The 19,518-nt window shown below is 23.0% G+C and overlaps 1 protein-coding gene across 1 annotated transcript; it reads left to right on the top strand.

Annotated features, from left to right (window-relative positions):
* Positions 1–13,227: 13,227 nt before the first annotated feature.
* Positions 13,228–13,521, top strand: K444DRAFT_516051 (uncharacterized protein; the record flags this gene model as incomplete). Its single annotated transcript, XM_024873647.1, has 1 exon — positions 13,228–13,521. A coding segment is annotated over one exon (294 nt), but the record flags the coding sequence as incomplete, so codon positions are not given.
* Positions 13,522–19,518: the final 5,997 nt, after the last annotated feature.

Here is a 19,518-nt window from a genome sequence, read left to right on the forward strand (position 1 = left end):
CGGGTTTTTAGAGAAAATATACTAGAATTTATAATAGAGGTTATAAAGAATACTATAGTAGCTATAGTAATTGAACTAAATTAAATAAAGAATCTAGATAACTATATTCTAGAGGAAATTAGTCTTAAATATAATTAGAGAATATTATTTAAATTAATATAGCTTATAGTATAGATTTAGAATTAAAAGAACGAATTTACTATAAATATTATAATAGAAATAGAAATAATAATATTAATCTAGAATATATTTATATTTTTTAGTTCTATTATTTATTAATAGAAGAACTTATAAATTATAAATATATTTATTAATTTAATAAAAAATAATATAAAGAGTTATTTAAGCTTAAATAAGAAAGTATTTCTTTTTTTTTACTAGTAAATATTAGTAATTTAACTAAATTATTTCCTAAATCTAAAAAAGAGAATTTAATTATAACTTAAATATTTAACCTAAAAATATCTAGAGATTAATAAGGGATATCTAGTTTACTAAATAAAAAAGAGAAAAGGAAACTAGCTAATCGGAATCTATATATAGAAATAAATAAATTATATTTAGAGAATCTAAATAGCTATTTTGCTTTAGAGGAAATTGTATTAAAATTACTAATATTTCGGATTCTAGAATTAATAAATAGTATTAAGATTTGGCTATAAATAGTATTTCTATTAATATTATAATAGGTTTCTTATTAAAGAAAAAGAAAAAAGAGATAAAAATAGTTAAAGAGGTTTTCCGAAAATAATCTAAAGTAAAAGAAAGGCTATTCTATATAAGGGGCCAGAAGAATACTACTTTAAGAAATAATAGATAAGAGAATAGTCTAGTTAAGAATATAAATATTAATAGTTCTAGAGATAAATAAAGTAAATTAGAAACCTAATATACTCTTAATTATAATAAATATAGAATTTCTAAAGTTAATAATATTCTAATAAGACTATTAAAAAAAGTAATTATTCTATTTCCGAAAATTTAGAAAGAAATAAGAATACTTATTAATATTTTAAAAATACTAGATCTAGCTACTATATTTTAGAACTAGTAAATTAAAAATAATACTTCTTATCTTACTATTTTATAAATAGGAAATACTATTATATTAAATATAGTAGAATATATTAGAAAATCTATAGAGCTAGTAGCTATAGCTTATATAATAGATAAAATATTTAAGAAATTAGAAATACTAGCTTAAATATCTAATATTAATAGAATTATTTAATTTAAAGATAATAGTATTAATATTCGAATATTACTAGCTTATAAATATATTATATAATCTCTATATCTCTAATTTATATTTCGAGAACTTTAAGGAAATATTAAATATAAAAGAATAATTAATATTAGAGCTAAAGTTAATATTTCCTTTAAAAAGATTTCTAGAAATATAAATAAAATAGTATATAATATTATAAATTATTAAATATCTACTATTACTAGAGCTAAATTTGGATTTATAGAAATAGTAAAGTTTAGAACTAAAGTTATAAATAAAGTAAAATATAAAGATATATTTTTTCTAGTTAAAAAAGTTTTAAAAATTCTATTTAGTTAATTATTTTTAGTAAAAATAAAAATAAAAATTATATATAGAAGTAATAGTTTATAAAATAAAAGGTTTACTAATTTTAAAGATAATTAGAATATTTATATTATTATAATTATTTTATTTTTAAAAAATACCAGAAAATAGAAAAAAGTAATAGTTTAAAAGTATTAAGTAATATAGAATAGGAAACTAAAAGTAAAAAAGAAAAATAGAATCTAGTATTATAACTAGTAGTAATATTAGAGAAAATAGGAAAATACCGGAATTTCTTATAAATTCTTTTATTTTAAATTTAGAAGTTTAAGAAATTAATAATATTTTTAGAGAAATTAAAATAGAAAAGACTTTAATTAGAATATTATTAAAAGTAGTTCCGGATTTAATAAAAAAGGAAATAAAAAGAGTATTAAGTAAAGATATTTCTAAAGAAGAAGTAAAGTAGTATTTTCTAATAATAAAAAAATATATTTTTAAAATTAAAAAATATTAAATTTAAAACTAGAAAGAATTTTGAAAAATATAGAAGTTTAAGAAAAATATATTAAAATATTAGATAAAAAGATACTCTTTATATCTAACTAGAAAGAAGCTAAATAGAAAGGTTATAAATTTCGGAAATTAGATAAAAAGAATATTAGAGAAAATAGTTATAGCTTTAAAAGAAAAAAATAATAATTATAGTTTATTTCTAATTATAGAAGTATATAAAATAAAAAATAAGAAGATTTAATTAGTAAATACTAATAATGGAACTAGAGAAGGCTCAGATAAATATTCGAACTAATTTAAGAGATTTAAAGCTAGAGAATATTTATAGAAATATATTAGAAAGTATAGAAACTATTTTTTATTAAGAATATTGGTTATTTTAAGAGGTTTATAATTTATTCCGAAATACTATAAATAATTAAATATTAGTAACTAGTTCTAAAAAAAGAAACTAGCTATATTTCAAGAATTAATAATTAATTTTAAAAATATAATTATATTTAATTAAAAAAAAGTAAAAAAAGTCTATAAAAATATTAGCCTATTTATTCTAATTAAAACTATTAAATATAAGGCCTAATAAAAGAGGAATTTTCTATATCTTAAAGCTCTAGTACTAGTAATAATAAAAATATTATTAGAATATCTAGATTATAAAGTTTTTAAGAAATATAATAGATTTTACTAAAATCTATAGTTTTTAGTTATAAAGAAAATTACTGGAATTTATAAACTAATTAATATTATTATAAAAATGAATTTAGTAATTCTATAAAATACTAATTTATTTTCGTTTACTAATAAGATCTTAGAGAAATTTACTAGATATATTTATATTTCTCTAATTAATTTCTTTTCTAAATATAATTAACTTATAAAGATAATAGTATAAAATAACGGAAATATAAAGTATATATAATTCTAGAGCCTCTAATATGCCTTATAGTATTTTACTTGGCCTTATAGCTACTATAATTATACTAAATCAAGGCTATAAGACCTTTAAAGGCTTATTGAAACCTTATATAGTTCGATTAGAATATTATATTAAGCTATAGTATTTTATAGGGCCTTAGCTCCTATATTTTTAGATATATATCTATAATTAGTAGCAGAGTAAATTGAGCTTTTACTTTTCTATTAAGCTCTCTTATATCCTTTATTTTTCTTTACTTTTACTTTAATTTATTATAGCTACTTTTAGAGGTCTTTTTAACTTCCCTAATTTATTAGATAAGTAATTAGAGCTCTTGTTATTCCCTGATTCGTCTAATAACGAGTATTCTAATAAGTATACTAAAAATAAAGATAATATATAGTATAATTTACCTACTAATTTAGAAGATAAGAATAAAAATAATAATTCAAGCCTACTGCTTTTAGTATTTCCTATATAACCTATATCTTTAACTGAACTTGTTATTTCTACTACTATATATAAAGAATACTCTACTAGTATAAGAATTAAGGCAATCTATATACTTGAAGATAGAAAGACTCCGGCTCAGATTAAAAAGGCTATAGAAGTGCCTAAAATAACCGTTTATTAATTATATACTATTACTAGAAAGTATAGCTAGAAAGAGAATAAGAATATATCCTTAGAAATAAATTATATTCTAAATATACTATAATCTGGAAGATCTCTAATTTTAATTAATGTAATTAAATGTATTTTAAAGATTATATTTTAGAACTCGACTATAAAAGGCTTTTCTTATACTATAATTACAAAGGAAGTAAGAAAGTACAGGTACGAAATTGCTTCTAGAACTATCTAGAAAGTTCTCAAGTAAGTAGGCTATTCTTAATACAAATTAATAGTAAAGCCTGGACTAAATAAGTTTAATAAAAAAGAGTAATTAGAGTAGTACTTAAAGCGAGTATACTAGATATTAGAAGACTAGAAAAATGTGATTTTTATAAACGAGACTATAATATAATTAGAAGATATAAGAGGTAAGAGACGTATATAGAGATTACCTAGAAAAGCATATAATAAGTATTATATATAAAGAAAGTAAAAGGGCTTTTCTAAGTTTATATTTTAAGGAGCTTTTTCTTTTAATAAGAAGGGGCCTTATTATATATAGGAAAAAAAGACTATAGAGGAAAAGAGAAAGTATAAAGCTAATTTTAATATAAGGAATTCGTTAATTGAGAAGGCTAATAAATAAAAATAGGAGAAGAAGTAAAGAAAATAGCTAAAGAATTAGAAGAAGGTCTATAGCCGGGTACTAGAAGGCGTATAAAAGATATAGAAGTATAATGAAAAGACTAGGGCCTTTATTATAAAGAATAAATAAAAAGAAATTAATTAGTATTAATATTAGAAAAGAATATTAATTAAAAAGCTTTTGCCCTTTATAAGAAAGTACTAAAAGAATTACCCTAATATAATTATATAAGAGAATAATATACTGGCCTATAAGTTATATTACTAAGGGAAGATTTATAATCTATAGAAGATTATAAAGATATTTTAGCTAGAAAACTTATCTAATCTTAATATAATTAAGAAAGTATAGTTTTGGATAAAAAAGGAAACTACTAGATAGGGGCTTATAAGTAATAGAAAAAAGCTTAAAGTAAGGTAGAAGAAATACTAGACGGATCTTCTCTAAAATAAGATTTAAAAGTGGATTATAGTAATTCCTGATTATATATAAGAGATAATTTGTTTAAAAGGTAGAAATAAGTATAAAGAAGGTAGAAAAAAAGACTAGAAGAAGGTAGCTATATATTAGTATAGTTTAATATTATAGTTTAGCTTCTATTTACTTCTTTTAAAGAAGTATAGGGTTAATTAATCGCTTTAGGGAACTCTTATAGGGCTTATAGAAACTAGAATATTATTATAGGGAAATAAAACTAAGATCTATAAAGCCTATTAGTAGTCTTTATTAATATATTATAAAATATGCCTTATATTCCCGTTACTTTATACTACTATCTCTATATACTAGATTCTTATAATAGAGATTTAATTATATTTCTAATATTTCTAAAGCTATTAAAAATAATTATATTACTTTAAGAAGCTACTAATTCCGTTATATAGTTTATATAGATTATTATAACTATTTTAAAGAATCTATTTCCTAAAATTACTATATTATTTATTAATAATATTAGAGTTAAGGGACTTTATATAGACTATAATAGATAGCTTATTTTATCTAGAATTCGGTATTTTATATTCGAATATCTTTAAAATCTAGATATAATTTTAGATAGAATTAAATAAGCCGGAACTAGTATTAGAGAAAAATTATAGTTCTATTATAATAGTATAATTATTATTAGTTTTATTTATAAAGTACTTAAAAGAAGCTTTTTAAGTTTAGGAATTATTAAGATCTTAAGATAGAAATATTATAATAGTATAACTAAAAGAAAGGCATTTATTAGAATTATTATTTACTATTATATTTGAATTAAAGGCTTTATAATTATTACTAAATCCATTTATTACTTAATAAAGATATAATATAGAACTAAAATAATAAATAAAAGCAAGCTATATAAATTCTTTAAGAAAAGCTTATTATTATTTTAATATTTTATAAGTTATATTATAATTTATTAGAAGGTTAGGAAATAATTATATTAGTAGTAAATACTAGCCTAAATAAATAGAGTGAAATATTTAGTTAATATAATAATAAAGGGAAAAAGAAAGTTATATAATATAAGTCTAGAATCTGAAATAATATTAAATAGAGATATAATATTACTAAAAGAAAATATTAAGAGTTAGTAAAGTATCTATAGAAAGTATAATTCTAGTTATATAAAGTTTACTTTATCTTTAAACTAGATACTAATATACTTGTTATATAGTTAAATAAAATAGCTATAGATCTTTCTAAAGCTCTAGTTATTTACTAGCTAATATAAATTTAACTATTCGATTTTAAAGTTAAGTATATTAAAGAAACTAAGTATATTATTACTAATAGATTATTAAGGTACTTATAGTAAGAAAGAAATACCGAAAATAACGAGAATATTAATAAATAGTTAATAATAAAGCTTAATACTATTAAAATAGTATCTATTAGACGAAAAGTTTAGTTAAAGAAAGTAGTTCCGATTTAGTTATATAATATTATTTTAAGGAATTAGATTTTTAAAATCTTTACTAAATATTTAAATAATAGTATTTAGTTACTAGAGATTAATAATTAAAGCCTTACTATATCTAGAAGTAAATTAGTAATATTAAAAAATAATAAAAGCTAGAAGTTATATAATAAAGGCTATAGTTTTTTATATATAACTTCTAGTAAAATAGTAAATAATAATACTAATTTCTATATTTTATTTAATAATTCGAACATTTTACTAAATCTTTTAGATAATAGCTATTTTAAATAATACTAGAATATTATATAATATTTTATAATATTTTATAATATTTTATAATATTCTTTAAACTAGAAAAAATATCTAGAATCAAGTTTTAAAAGTTAAGTAAAGAAGCTTTAAATTATAATATAAGAGATTAATTACTATAAAGAGTTATATTTAAAATATATTTATTTTAACTTATTATTAAGAAGCTTTATAATAAGATTAGATATATTAAAAAGAAAAGTATTTTTTATTTAGTAGCTAGCTACTATTACTAGAAAAGTTATTATAATTATATATAAAAGTATATTAGTATTTATAAAGTCTATTAATATAAGAGTAAAAGAAAATAAAAAGAAGTTTTATATCTAATAAAAGCTATATTTCTTTCCTATTATCTTGAAATTAATATAATTAAGCTACTAAACTATAAAGGATATAACTTATTAGTTATTACTAGAGATAATTTTTCGGAATAAGTTAAAGCTAGGCCTTTAAAAAACCTAACTAGTAAGAAGATTACTAAGTTTATTTAAGTAACTTAAAATAAATAGTAAATCGGAATTTAAAGAAATAGTAATTCAAGAATTTAATAAGCTAGAAATTAATAGAATTATTATTTTAGCTTATAATTCTAAAGGAAATAATATAATTAAAAGAAAATATTAACTAATTATTTAAGTATTTATTATATTTATAATAAGTAGAAAAAAGCTTTAGATAGATTTATTACTATATATTCTATTTACTAACCAAATTATTATATATAAATTTACTAGATTTACTTCTTTTTATATAATTTATAATAGAGAAGCTATATTATTTATAGAAATATATTTTTTAATTTAAAAAATATTTAAATAAAATAAAGTTTATAATAGAGAAATACTTTTAGAAATATATATAAAATAAATATAAATAAGAGATAAAAATATTAAAAAAGCTAGAATAAAGAAAAATAGAAGATACTAAAAGAAAAAAAAGTAATTTAATTCTATTTATTAGATTTATTTAAAATTTATTTCCGAAAAGAATCTAGTTCTTATATATAATATTAAATTAATAAATTAAGATAAATCGAGAAATATAAAGCTACTATACTACTAGCTTGGCCTATATAGAGTAAGATATATAAATTAACTAAAAGAATACTATATACTAGAAAAGCTTAGTAGTACTATATTCCGAAAAACGTATATTAGAAATTAATTTAAGTAGTTTATTAAAAGAAATAGATTCTGGTATTTCTCTAAAAATAAAATTAATAATAAATATTTCAAGATAGATATAGAATTAGAAAAGAAAGTAGTTATAGAATACTATAAGTAAAATAGTATTTAGAAGATCGAGAAAGCTATTAATATTATTATATATATTCTAGAATTACCGGAATTAGAGAGAATAAAGTATATTTCTTTTATAGAAAACTAGAAAAAAGTATCTAATAATAGAAACTCTTTTTAATTTAAAGTAAAGCTTATTACTTTTAATTCTTTATATATCTTTTAAATTTTTCTTTTAATTATTATTTATAACTTTTAGAGAATATTATTATTAGATTACTATTCTAGAAATTAAATAAACTTTATTATTATTTATTTTTTACTATTATCTAATTATTATTACTAGATAATATTTTTAATATATAAAATTCTATTACTAGATTCTAAGAATTAAATATAAAGTATTTCTTTTAATATAAAAATAAATAAAGAGATTAAAAGGTTATCTTATAGACTTTTAATTTCGAACTATAGTAATAAATAGTAATTATATTTAGAATTAGGAAAAAAAGAGAAGAAAAAAGAAAGTTTTTTATATATATTTTACTAAAATAGAAACTTTTTAGAAGTTCTATTTGCCTTTTTTAACTAGCTATTCTTATAACTTATACTAGTCTAAAGCTTAACTATAATATCTATAGATTTCGATTTTAACTTGAATTACTATTACAGGTTTCCTTATAATATTTAAATAAACTTCTTAATTAGAAGTCATATATAGACGAAATAGCTAAACTAGAAGCTTTATAAAAGAAGAAGGAAATCTTATTAAATTTAATAGTTATTTCCGAAAGTATTTATTAATATATAATTCTGGAAATCTTTTAGATATTAGATAAACTAGATCTATTTATTTAAAGTCTATTATATACTAGAAAACCTATTTCTTCTTTAATATAACTATAATTACTTTTAAAACTTATATTAAAACTTGATTAGTATATTATATATTTCTATTTCTATAGAGAATTTCTTTAGTATAGAATTTATTTTCCGATTATAATACTATTTTATTACTAGAAACTAGTTATTCTTTTAAAAAGCTATTATAATTCGCTAATTCTTATTATTAATCTATATCTTACTATTAAATATTATCTAAATAGTTAAGAAAATACCTTTAATATTATATTTTTAATACTAATTTAGAATATCTAATTTTTTTATATTCTATATTAACTTTAATATTAACTATTTCAAATTTAATAATAGTATTATAAACTTTATTTATATTATTTTATAATTCTTCTTTTTATGATTTTTGAAGTATTTAATATTATTTTTATAGATATAGATATTATTTTAAAGTTCTAACTAGCTAAATAGTTTTATATTATATAAAGCTAATTTTAATAAATACTAAATAAATATAAATTAGTTTCAGAAAAAGTAATATCTTATTCTAAATTATTTCTTAATTCTATTATTCTAATTTCCTTTCTATTAATACTTGTTTTATATTTTTCTAATATCTTTAATATCTTTATATACTTTATTTTTTATATATTTCCTATATTATTTCTTTTCTTTTATATTATTCTTTAAGTTAATAGAAACGTTTCTAAATAAATAAAGAGTCGGAATATATCTATATTATAAATTTTCGTTATTTCTTTTTATATTTTAATACTTTAGATATTATTACTATATCTATATTTCTATTATATTATTTTTTTATTTTTCTATTATTACTATTTAGTTTAACCTGCTTTAATTATTTCCTTAATTATATTTTTTTAGATATATATATTTATATTTCTTTCTATAATAAAAGCCTAACTTTATATTTTATTTTTTATAATTATTTCTAATTTATAACTATATTATCTTAAACTTATCTAATTATTATATTTATTTTCTCTATTATATATACTACTATTTTAGCTTTATTTTTTTATTAAAAAGAAAGAAAAAATATAAATATATATAATGCCTTTATATAATTCAAGTCTATTTTAATTTACTTTTTATTTTAGAAAGTATTTAAAAGAAACCTTTATAATCTTAAGAACTTTTAATTCTATAATTTATAACTATTATACTAATAATATGTTTATAATACTTTTAAGAATAATAAAATAGCCGAAGAATAGATTTCTTAAATTAGTAAAATATAATAGCTAGTTCTTATAAGCTATAGTATTATTAAAAGCTTATAGATTAATAATATTAAAGTTTAGAGTATTAAAGAAGTTTAGATAGTTATAGAAAGCCTACTAATACTAGAAAAGATAGTTATAATTACTAAATTTAATATAAATATTCTAGATAAGCTAAATAATATATATAATAAACTTTTAAAATAAAAAACCTTTATTAGAGACGGAACTAGATTAGAATTAACTAAGAAGAAGTTAAAGAACTACTAAGCTAATAATAGGGAATTTAAGAATATTATTAAAGGTATTTCTAAAAATAGATAAGAAAAGCTTAATAAGATTAAAACTATAATAAATGGTTTTAATATTAAAAGTTAGAATAGAATTATACTATATAATAAAGCTTTTAGCTAATATATTAATAATATTTATAATAATCTTAGTAAAAACATTTATAAGAAGTTATACTTTTTTTTAAAATAAAAGCTTTAATATATAAAGCTATTTAGTTAATTAATAAAGCTATTTTAGAATATATTAAAAACAAGAAATATTAGAATACTAGTATATTTACTAAATTAGATATTACTAAAATATTTAAATATACTAAAACTATTTCGGAATCTAGAGAATTAAAGTTTAAGCTATTATTAGCTAATAATTTTAAGGCTAGATAATATATTTTTAATACTTCCGGAATTCTAATTAAAGAAGTTTATAGTAATAAGTCTTTTTCTGTTTTCCGAAATAAGCCTAAAAAATAGGCTTCTATTATAATTTTAGCTTTAATTTAACCAGATCTAGCTAAGAAAAATAAAGCTAAATTAAGCCTAGTAAGAAAACTACTAGTAAGAAAATTCCTGGTAAAGCTAGTAGAACTAATATAACTAGATAAGAAGAACCTAGTAAAAATAAAGAATAAGCTAAGCTTAAAACTTCTAATAGATAATAGAGATCTGAGTATTAGACTAAATATAAAGCTAGTAAAATAGAAGAAAATACTAAGAAAAGTAAGAAAGAACTTTCTATTTTAAAAGAAAAAATATTATCTAGAAAGATTCTTTTAACTATATTTAGAATTAAGAAATAGAAAATTAAGGATATTAAATCCAGAGAATTTAAAGAAAGTATTTAGTATATTTATAAGATACTAGCTAAATAGAAGCTAATATTTACTTAGTAAAATAAGTATATTTTTAAGAAAATATATAGTAATATTTTGAAACCTATTTATAAATAAGGATACTATAGAATTAATAATAGATTTCTTAAAGCTTTTTATATAAGATATATTTAATAGGTTACTAATATTCTTTCTATTAATATATAAGATATTAAGAATATTCTAAAGCTAGTTACTAAGATCTATAAAGTTATTAAAGGCAAGAAGTATATTTCTATTATTTAAATAAATAAGAAAATATAGAATTTCTTTTTTAAGATATAGGAAATTAAATAATATAATATAAGTACTATAGTTCTAATTAATTTCGCTCTAATCTATAGTTCTAAATTAATACTATAGTTTCTATTTCTAAGTCTAATATTACTAATCTAGATATAAATAGTTATATTTATAAGAATAATTACCTGAAATAGATTAAAAAGCTTAGTATTCGAGAATTTTTAATAGAGAAAATAGAAATATTATAGTTCTATTTTCGAAAAAATAATATATTAATATATAAAGATCTTAGTAATAGCTATTTTACTTTAACTTCTTAACTTTTAATAGCAGATTTATTAATATAGCTCGGATTTTATAAGATATTAAATAAATATCTTATTTATTTAGTTATTTACTTTTAGCTAGCTTAATACTTTATTTCTAGAAATATTAATTATAATTAATATAAAGATAATACTAAAGATCTAGCTATTACTAAAGCTTTAAATAGCAAATTCTACTTTAGTAAAAAGCATCGGAATATTAGCTATATTTTTCTTATAGACTATAAGAAGGCTACTATTTTTAGTAAGAAGTTCTTTAAAGATATTAATTATTTTTTTATTTCTAATAAATTTGAGCTAGAAGTAGTTAAGGAATTAGGTAAATATTTATTAAAAGTAGTAGAAAAAAAGACTTCAAATATAGTTTATTTAACTAGATAAATAAATGCTTTTAGCTAGGTAATCTATAAGTCTGAAATTATAAGAAAGTATTAATTCTCAGATAATATATAAGTTAAAAAATAGCTTAATAATAATTTGCTACTTAATAGACCTTTTACTATAATTCTAATAAGTCTACTTACTATTAAGGATAGAATATATAAAAATGGAGTTTTCTATAAGGTTATTAAAGCCTCTTATCTAGAGCTTTCCCTTTTTACTAAAAGTTAATTTAAGGATATAGTAAAAAATATAAAATTCGAAAAAGCTATCTGTTTGAAATATATTAGTATAATATATAATATAATTTGCTATAATAAGCTTTCTTAATATCTAGTAATAAAGGCGAAAATTGAGTAATAGTTAAAAGCAAATACTAATTAATATAAAGAATTATATTGGATTTAGTATAAGAATATAGCTAAGCGGATTCGGATTACCTTTAAGCAAGTTCGGAAGTACGAAATAAGACTATTTAAGGGTAATAAATCTTATTTTAGGTATATAGAAAAGAAATTAGATTAACTAATAGAGAAGAATCCTGAATATTTCATTATTTCGGATTCTAAGTAGGATTTTTCTATTATTTTTAGTACTTAGAGAATAAGTACGAATAAATGGGAGGTCGGATATAGTATAGTAGGCTATACTCGTTAAAAATCATATTATTTTGGCAGTTTTGAGGTTTAGGTTATATAGTAAAGGCTATAGCCTTTTATATGTAACTTGCGGAAATCATATAAGAAAGCTGGTTTTTCTATAGATTTAGAGAATAATCCTTTATAAGTATTTAATTAATTAAGCTTTTATATACTATATACTATTTATGCTTTACTATTTACGTTTTTGATTTGTTATTTTACTATCAAGTCACGTTTTGCGCTCTGGTGTACTTTATGTGGGTTTTTGTCTTGTCGCAGTTTCCCTCCTATATTAGGAGGAGGCATTAAAGTAATTTATTGATTTTCTGGTCTATTTGGGCTATTGGGCTGACATGTCAGCTATTAGAGCAGCGGCTAATAAGATCCTTACAGAGAATAGTTCGACCTACCAAGTAACGCGTCCTCAGACTCAACGATGGTTTAAATGCAACAAAAAGTGGTTTAAAACTCTGCAGGCAAAGACGTTGGTACAAGAGAGGAAGGCTGCACACTGGAAGGAAGACCTGGAAGAGCACTTTAAGGAATACTGCGGCGCGTTGGAAAAGTATAGCATAGCCTTTGAGGACGTGTATAATATGGACGAAACGGGCTTCTGAATTGGGGTTTTGAATGGGAAGATTGTTATTATACATCTGTAAACCAAAGCTGTGTATTTGGCAGATCTAGACAATCGAGAGTCCCTCACTGCGATTGAGACTGTGTGTGGCGATAGTATAGCTATTACACCCTTCTTGATCTTTAAAGGAGATGTTTTATTGGAAGATCACTTTAAAAACGACCTGGATAACAAGATAATTCTAGCAACAAGTGCATCTGGCTATACAAACAAAGAGCTAAGCATGAAATACATTAAACACTTCTATAATCAAACATATAAAAAGATAAAAGGGAAGTGGCAAATGCTTGTTTTTGACAGGCATGCCTCTCACACCTCTGACAACTTCTTGTATTACTGTTAGGCTTACAAAATTGTCCCTTTTTAGCTTCTGCTGCACAGTACTCACCTCCTCTAGCCTCTAGATATTGGCATTTTTTAGCCACTTAAATACTGGCACTAAGAGAGCATCTATAAGAAGATCCAATTCAGCAATGTAGTATATACTAAGCTAAACTTCTTACAAGCATATTAGTCTATTTGCCACAAAACCTTCTAGTCGAGGATTATTTTTAGTGCTTTTACCAAAGCAGTGTTATTGGGCCAGGATACAGTAAAGCATGTTCATGAGACCTTGGCACGATACTAAGCAGAAACAGGTATGTTACTTGGCTATAAATTTATATAGGGCTATAAGCTAATTTTATAGCTACTGGACATCAACCTGTTTAGACACTAGTTACCCTCTCCCGACCTAAGCCCTTCCAAAAGGCCCCTGCTATAGCCGATTGACAAGCCCACGCAGCTTACCTAGATAGGTGTTTAGAAGATCACTTTATCCTTGGCAACGGCGATGACTAATATGCTCTCACTCCTAGCTTTTATCGTTTATAGAAAGCTTTCTAGTTAACTACTGAGCCAAAGATAATCAAGGCACACCTTATTGCAAGCTGTAAGAAAGAACGGGAGGAGGCCACCCTTGAGGAGGCTTGCAACAAGGCAGACAAAGACGGGAGGAAGCATGTGCAAAAGTGCAGTGTTATTTCCAAGGGAGCTGGGGCCCGGCAAGTAGCCTATGCCGTGAGACGCTATATAAGAAGGACGAATTGGACAATAATGCCTACTTGAATTGCCGGGTTCGGGAGACTGATGTGTTCATTGCAAAGCATATTACTGGGAAGCTTCCTTGCCAATGTAGGAAGCCTAACGAGACTGCACCATTCGACTGCGGCAAGCCCTTTGGATACTCTGATTTACCCCCCTTCTTGCCCGAGTACGGTTTTACAGGCCTCAAGGAATAATATAAAAAACTGATTAAGAAGTGGGCTGAACAGCGCATTACGCGGGAGGTTGATGTAATAGATGATCGGTGGCATGTAGCTAATTAGCATGTAGTTAATGAGCTCTTATTTTATTTGCATAAGGACGAATTTATCCAAGAGGGGGGGATTATATAAGGTAATGATAGTGAGGTGTGGGTTCTAGAATATAGTGAAGCGTGGGTGCAAGCGTGGGCCCGCGAGATGGGCTTTTCTGAGCTACTAAAAGCACCTTATTTGTCATTTTATAACAATGGTTTTGGTTATATAATTAGATTAGACCTTGATAGTACTAAAACAATTATCAAGTATATAAATAGAAATGTTATTATTAATTAATTAAAATATTCTTAAAAATTAGTAATTTTAGGGAAGTTAATAATAATATTAAAATATATATATTATACTTATTTTTAATATATAGTAATATATACTTTATAAAATAGTAATTTAAGTATTTACTTTTATATATAAATTGTTAATAAAGCAAGTACTTAAATTATTGATTTTAAAAAAATTATTAAATTATATAAGCCCGAAAAAATAACTATATTAATAATATATATTAAAAGGCCTAGCCTATAGAATTTTAGTATATTATATATATAGTTAATAAATATAATTTCTTATCTATTTTTATATAATAAGATATAGTTCCTAAAATATAAATCCGTATAATATATTTACTTTTTAAAAAAGACTCGAATATTAGCTTAATAATTAAGGAATTTAAATCTATTAAAATAATTCTTATAAATTATAAAATTAATAAATTCAAGAAAAAAATAATTTAATTTATTATCTAAATATATATAAAAAATTATAATATCTGAAAAAAATTTGTATTTTAGAATAAGATTAAATAAAAGTAATAATAAAACTATAAATAATAATATTAGTTAAATAAAACTCGAAAAAAACGAAACAGATAATAAATATCTAATATTCTTTCTATTATATTTTATTAATCTCAATTATTAACTTGAAATATTAAAAAATTAATTATAAAAATATAATATTAAATATATTATTCTTCGAATTCTTAAAATAATGATTTTTTTTATTCTAAATTAAAAACTTTTCTTCGGTTTTATATTTTATTAAAAGTATCTAAAATCCGAGGTTTAATATTATAATTTAGCTATTATATATATTAATATATTCTTATAAAACTTTATAAGTCTTCTAATCTAGTAAAAACATTTAAATTATATATTTAAAAATAGATATAAACTATATTTAATTAAGTTATTTACTAATTAGGTTAATATATTTTATATAAATAACTTAGCTATATTTTAAACTTATAATATTCCTCGAGTTTAAATACTAGTAACTTTATAAATAATATCTTTTTAATTTAGATTACTTTTTTTCTTTTAGCCTTTAATAAAATTAAGATCTCTAGAATTATTATTATATTATAAGTAATAAACCTTAAATTTAAAAAAAATTAAAAAAAAACTTTAATAAGATAAAACTTATTACCTTTAATAAAAAAACAAGAAAAAAAGAATTAAAAGAAAACAAAAAGAGGCTTATTTTATATTATTAGTATAATTTCCCGGAAGTTATATAATTTTATTATATAACCTCGTTTCTTATATCCTCTTCTATATTGTCCTATATTCAGGCTACCCTAAATAATTGGCTTATAGGGCTCCTTAAAAAAACGGGTCATATAAGGAATACCAGAATTGCCCCCTTCTAGGGAATCACATATTAGAATACGATTATATCCAAATCCTTAGGGCTTAGCTAGGGATTAAAAAAAAGCAGCTTAAATACCTTACTCTGTATTTTAGTAGTTCTGGAATACAAGGGGCTTTTATTACGATTTTTTAAGGCTCGGGGGAAAATCTTAAGCTAGGGGCCCTGTAAAAAGTACTAAAAAAAAATCCTAACCTTATATTACTTTTCTCTTCTTCTTCTCTTTATTACTATAGACCCTTTCTGCTTTTATACTTCCTGTAAATAGAACCGGCCTATTTCTGACTTTATTACAGAATGGGCTAAGCTATATAAGACTTGCTCTTACTATCAAGTTTATATCCTCTCCCTTTTCTGGCTTAATTAACTAGTTAATAGGCCCGAAATACTACTAATTATATCTAGTAATACTCTGCCTTATAAGAACTCGATCCGAATATTCTCTCTATCTCCCGGTAATAATAACGGTCGGTTACGGATATCTCTATAGACGAGCCAGCCCTATAGTACCAGTAACGGATCCATTAACCGTCTATTACGGCCTCCGTTTATATTATAGAGGACCCTCTAGCCGACCTACCTCCTATATGGCCTCCTGCCTTTCTCTCCCGCTTCCGGCCAGCTCTCGTATATATAACCGGTCTACTTATAGGTTACTATATAGCTTATAGAGCCCTCTATTTTGGCTATATGAATAATTGCTTTAAGGCCTATTATAAGAAGGATAATATAATATTTCCTCTAATCCGTAAGCCTTCTCTATATCTCTCTTATCTCTTTATAGGTAATAACCCGCTCTATTAGGCCTTCCGGACAAATATCCGGATATATAATTATACTTTTACCTTTATATTAATTAGCTATAAAAAGAATACCCGGATTAACTTCTCTTATAGGATCTAGTACTTTCAGATCTATAGTAAGCTCTTCTATTTCCAAGGCCTACTATAGTCTGCTATATATACCGAACTCTCCTTTATATAGCTCTTCTTCTATAATCCGCTCTTTATAACTAATATATAGGCTACTAACTTTCCTTGCTTAGATTATATAGTTCTTTTATAGCTTATAAATATACTTATAGACTATAACCTATTTATTATAGTTTATAAGACGGCCTATAAGTATCTTATAAGCTAGTAAACCGATTTCCGGATCTTACTTAACCTATAAATATATTTAATTCTCGAATCAGATACGGATTATTATTATAAGAACCTTCCTATAAGTAATGAGGTTACTATCCTGATTTCGGACAAGTATACGGATATAAGCTGCTATAATCTGGTACTAATAGTCTATAAGGCAGGCCGCAAGTATCCGCAGCTATATATGATTAATATTATATATATAGTATATATACCGCTCTACTATATCTTACTCTTCCTATATAGCAACCCGGGCTAGTACTACGAGTTATAGTTATAGGACTATACCGGGACCCGCTAGCAAATACGGCTTGAGTAGCAGGCCTTTTACCGGTACTACCTCTATATCCGTCTAGCCTTCTTTCTACTTTTTTATATTAGCCGCCTTTTCTAGTAATATATTATTAATATATATATTGCCTATAAGATAACCTTACTTAACTAGCTCTACTTATACTAGTAGAATATCCGTATAGATATTTATATAGGACTTATAAATACTCTAATCTATAAGGATATCCGTATAGGTAATATTAGCTATTACTTTATCCTCCTATTAAGTTTTATAGGCAGTAATCGCTTTATATAGTAACTCTTTCAAGACTCAATAGCTATTATATAATACTTTAATAAGCCAAGCTTCTTTATTATATTTATAGCTAACTTGTACTGGCCTGAGATTATAGATTACCTTTTAAACGGGTAGTAAGTAATTAATTATCCGGATCTCCTTTACTGGATCTTTATCCTAAAAGTAAAAGAGCTTCTTATAGACCTTAAGAACTACCTTTTCGGATAGTATATAGGCTATATATATATAATTAAATACTAGAAATATGGTCTCCTATATATATACCTGCTCTTATTTCTTAGGAGGGATACTGTCTTCTTAACTCCTGATTTGGTTAATAAGGTTATTTGTACCGAGCTTCCAGACCTATTATAGGATCCTATAGGCGAACTTATAGCTATAGTTACTGGCCAGATATCTTATGGGCTATATAGCCTTAATAATAATCCGAAAGCCCTATATATGGCCTATAGTATACCTATAGCCCTACTTATATACCAGAAGAGGTTCCCTAAGGTATTTATAGCTATAATAATTATCTATAAGGATAGGTATCCCGAGTACTAGTACCGGAATAATGGCCGTATATTTACGGTCTATAAATCCGGCTTTCCAGGCCAGGAAGTTATCTATAATAATTACTAGATTATTCTATATAATCCGTACCTTCTCTAGAAGTTCCATTTATATATTAATATTAAGGTTTATATATCCGTATAAGTAATTAAATATATCTATAAGTATATTTATAAAGAAATAGACTATATGACTATTATAGTCTCAGGAATAGATAATAAGATTACCTAGTACTTCCAGGCTCGATATATAGGCCCTATAGAGGCTTTCTGGCATCTATTTGAGTATTTAATATACCAGGAATTCCTCCCGGTCTAGTACTTGGTAATCTACCACCCTGGGTAGTATATGGTCTGCTTTACGGACGACCTCTTACCCGAGCAGATTACGGACCGGGCCGCAAATACCTATTTGACCTTAATGGCTTTCTTTAAATATAATATAATATATAAGAATAGCTACTAGTACCTTTACTACAAGTTCCTATAGTACTTTATATAGGTTACCAAGATCCGGATATAGAAGCCCTATAAGCGAGAATATAGTATTAGCCGTATTTATTACTATAGCCCGGTTTCGGATAAGCGGTTCTACTTATAGTTCTTACTAATAGTTATATATAGTCCGTAGTCCTTTAACAAGCTCTATTTAGTCGAGGGTATCCGTTATCCTATATACTATACTGCCTGTATTACCCATAGCTTGGTAGAGAATAATTAAGAGTAGTTCTAGTACTTTAATAAGGCCATTTTATTAATAACTAGCTATGGTTTATAGATACTCTTTCTTATAGGTATCTGCTAGTAGCTAATTACAGATATATAAGCAATCTGGGACCGGTATAAGAAGCATTTCTGTAATAACTTGGCCTATAAGCTTGCCTATAACCCGTTAATTGACTTCCCGCTATCCTTAATTAATTCTTACTATAATTATGGCCTCTTTTTACTTGGTCTCGGCCTTACGGATCTCTAGCAGACACTTATAGATATTACCCTACCTGAGAATACCTTTAACTAGACTATAAGCTACCATAT

Source organism: Hyaloscypha bicolor (genome assembly GCF_002865645.1).
Source record: "Hyaloscypha bicolor E unplaced genomic scaffold K444scaffold_10, whole genome shotgun sequence".
NCBI lineage: Eukaryota > Fungi > Ascomycota > Leotiomycetes > Helotiales > Hyaloscyphaceae > Hyaloscypha > Hyaloscypha bicolor.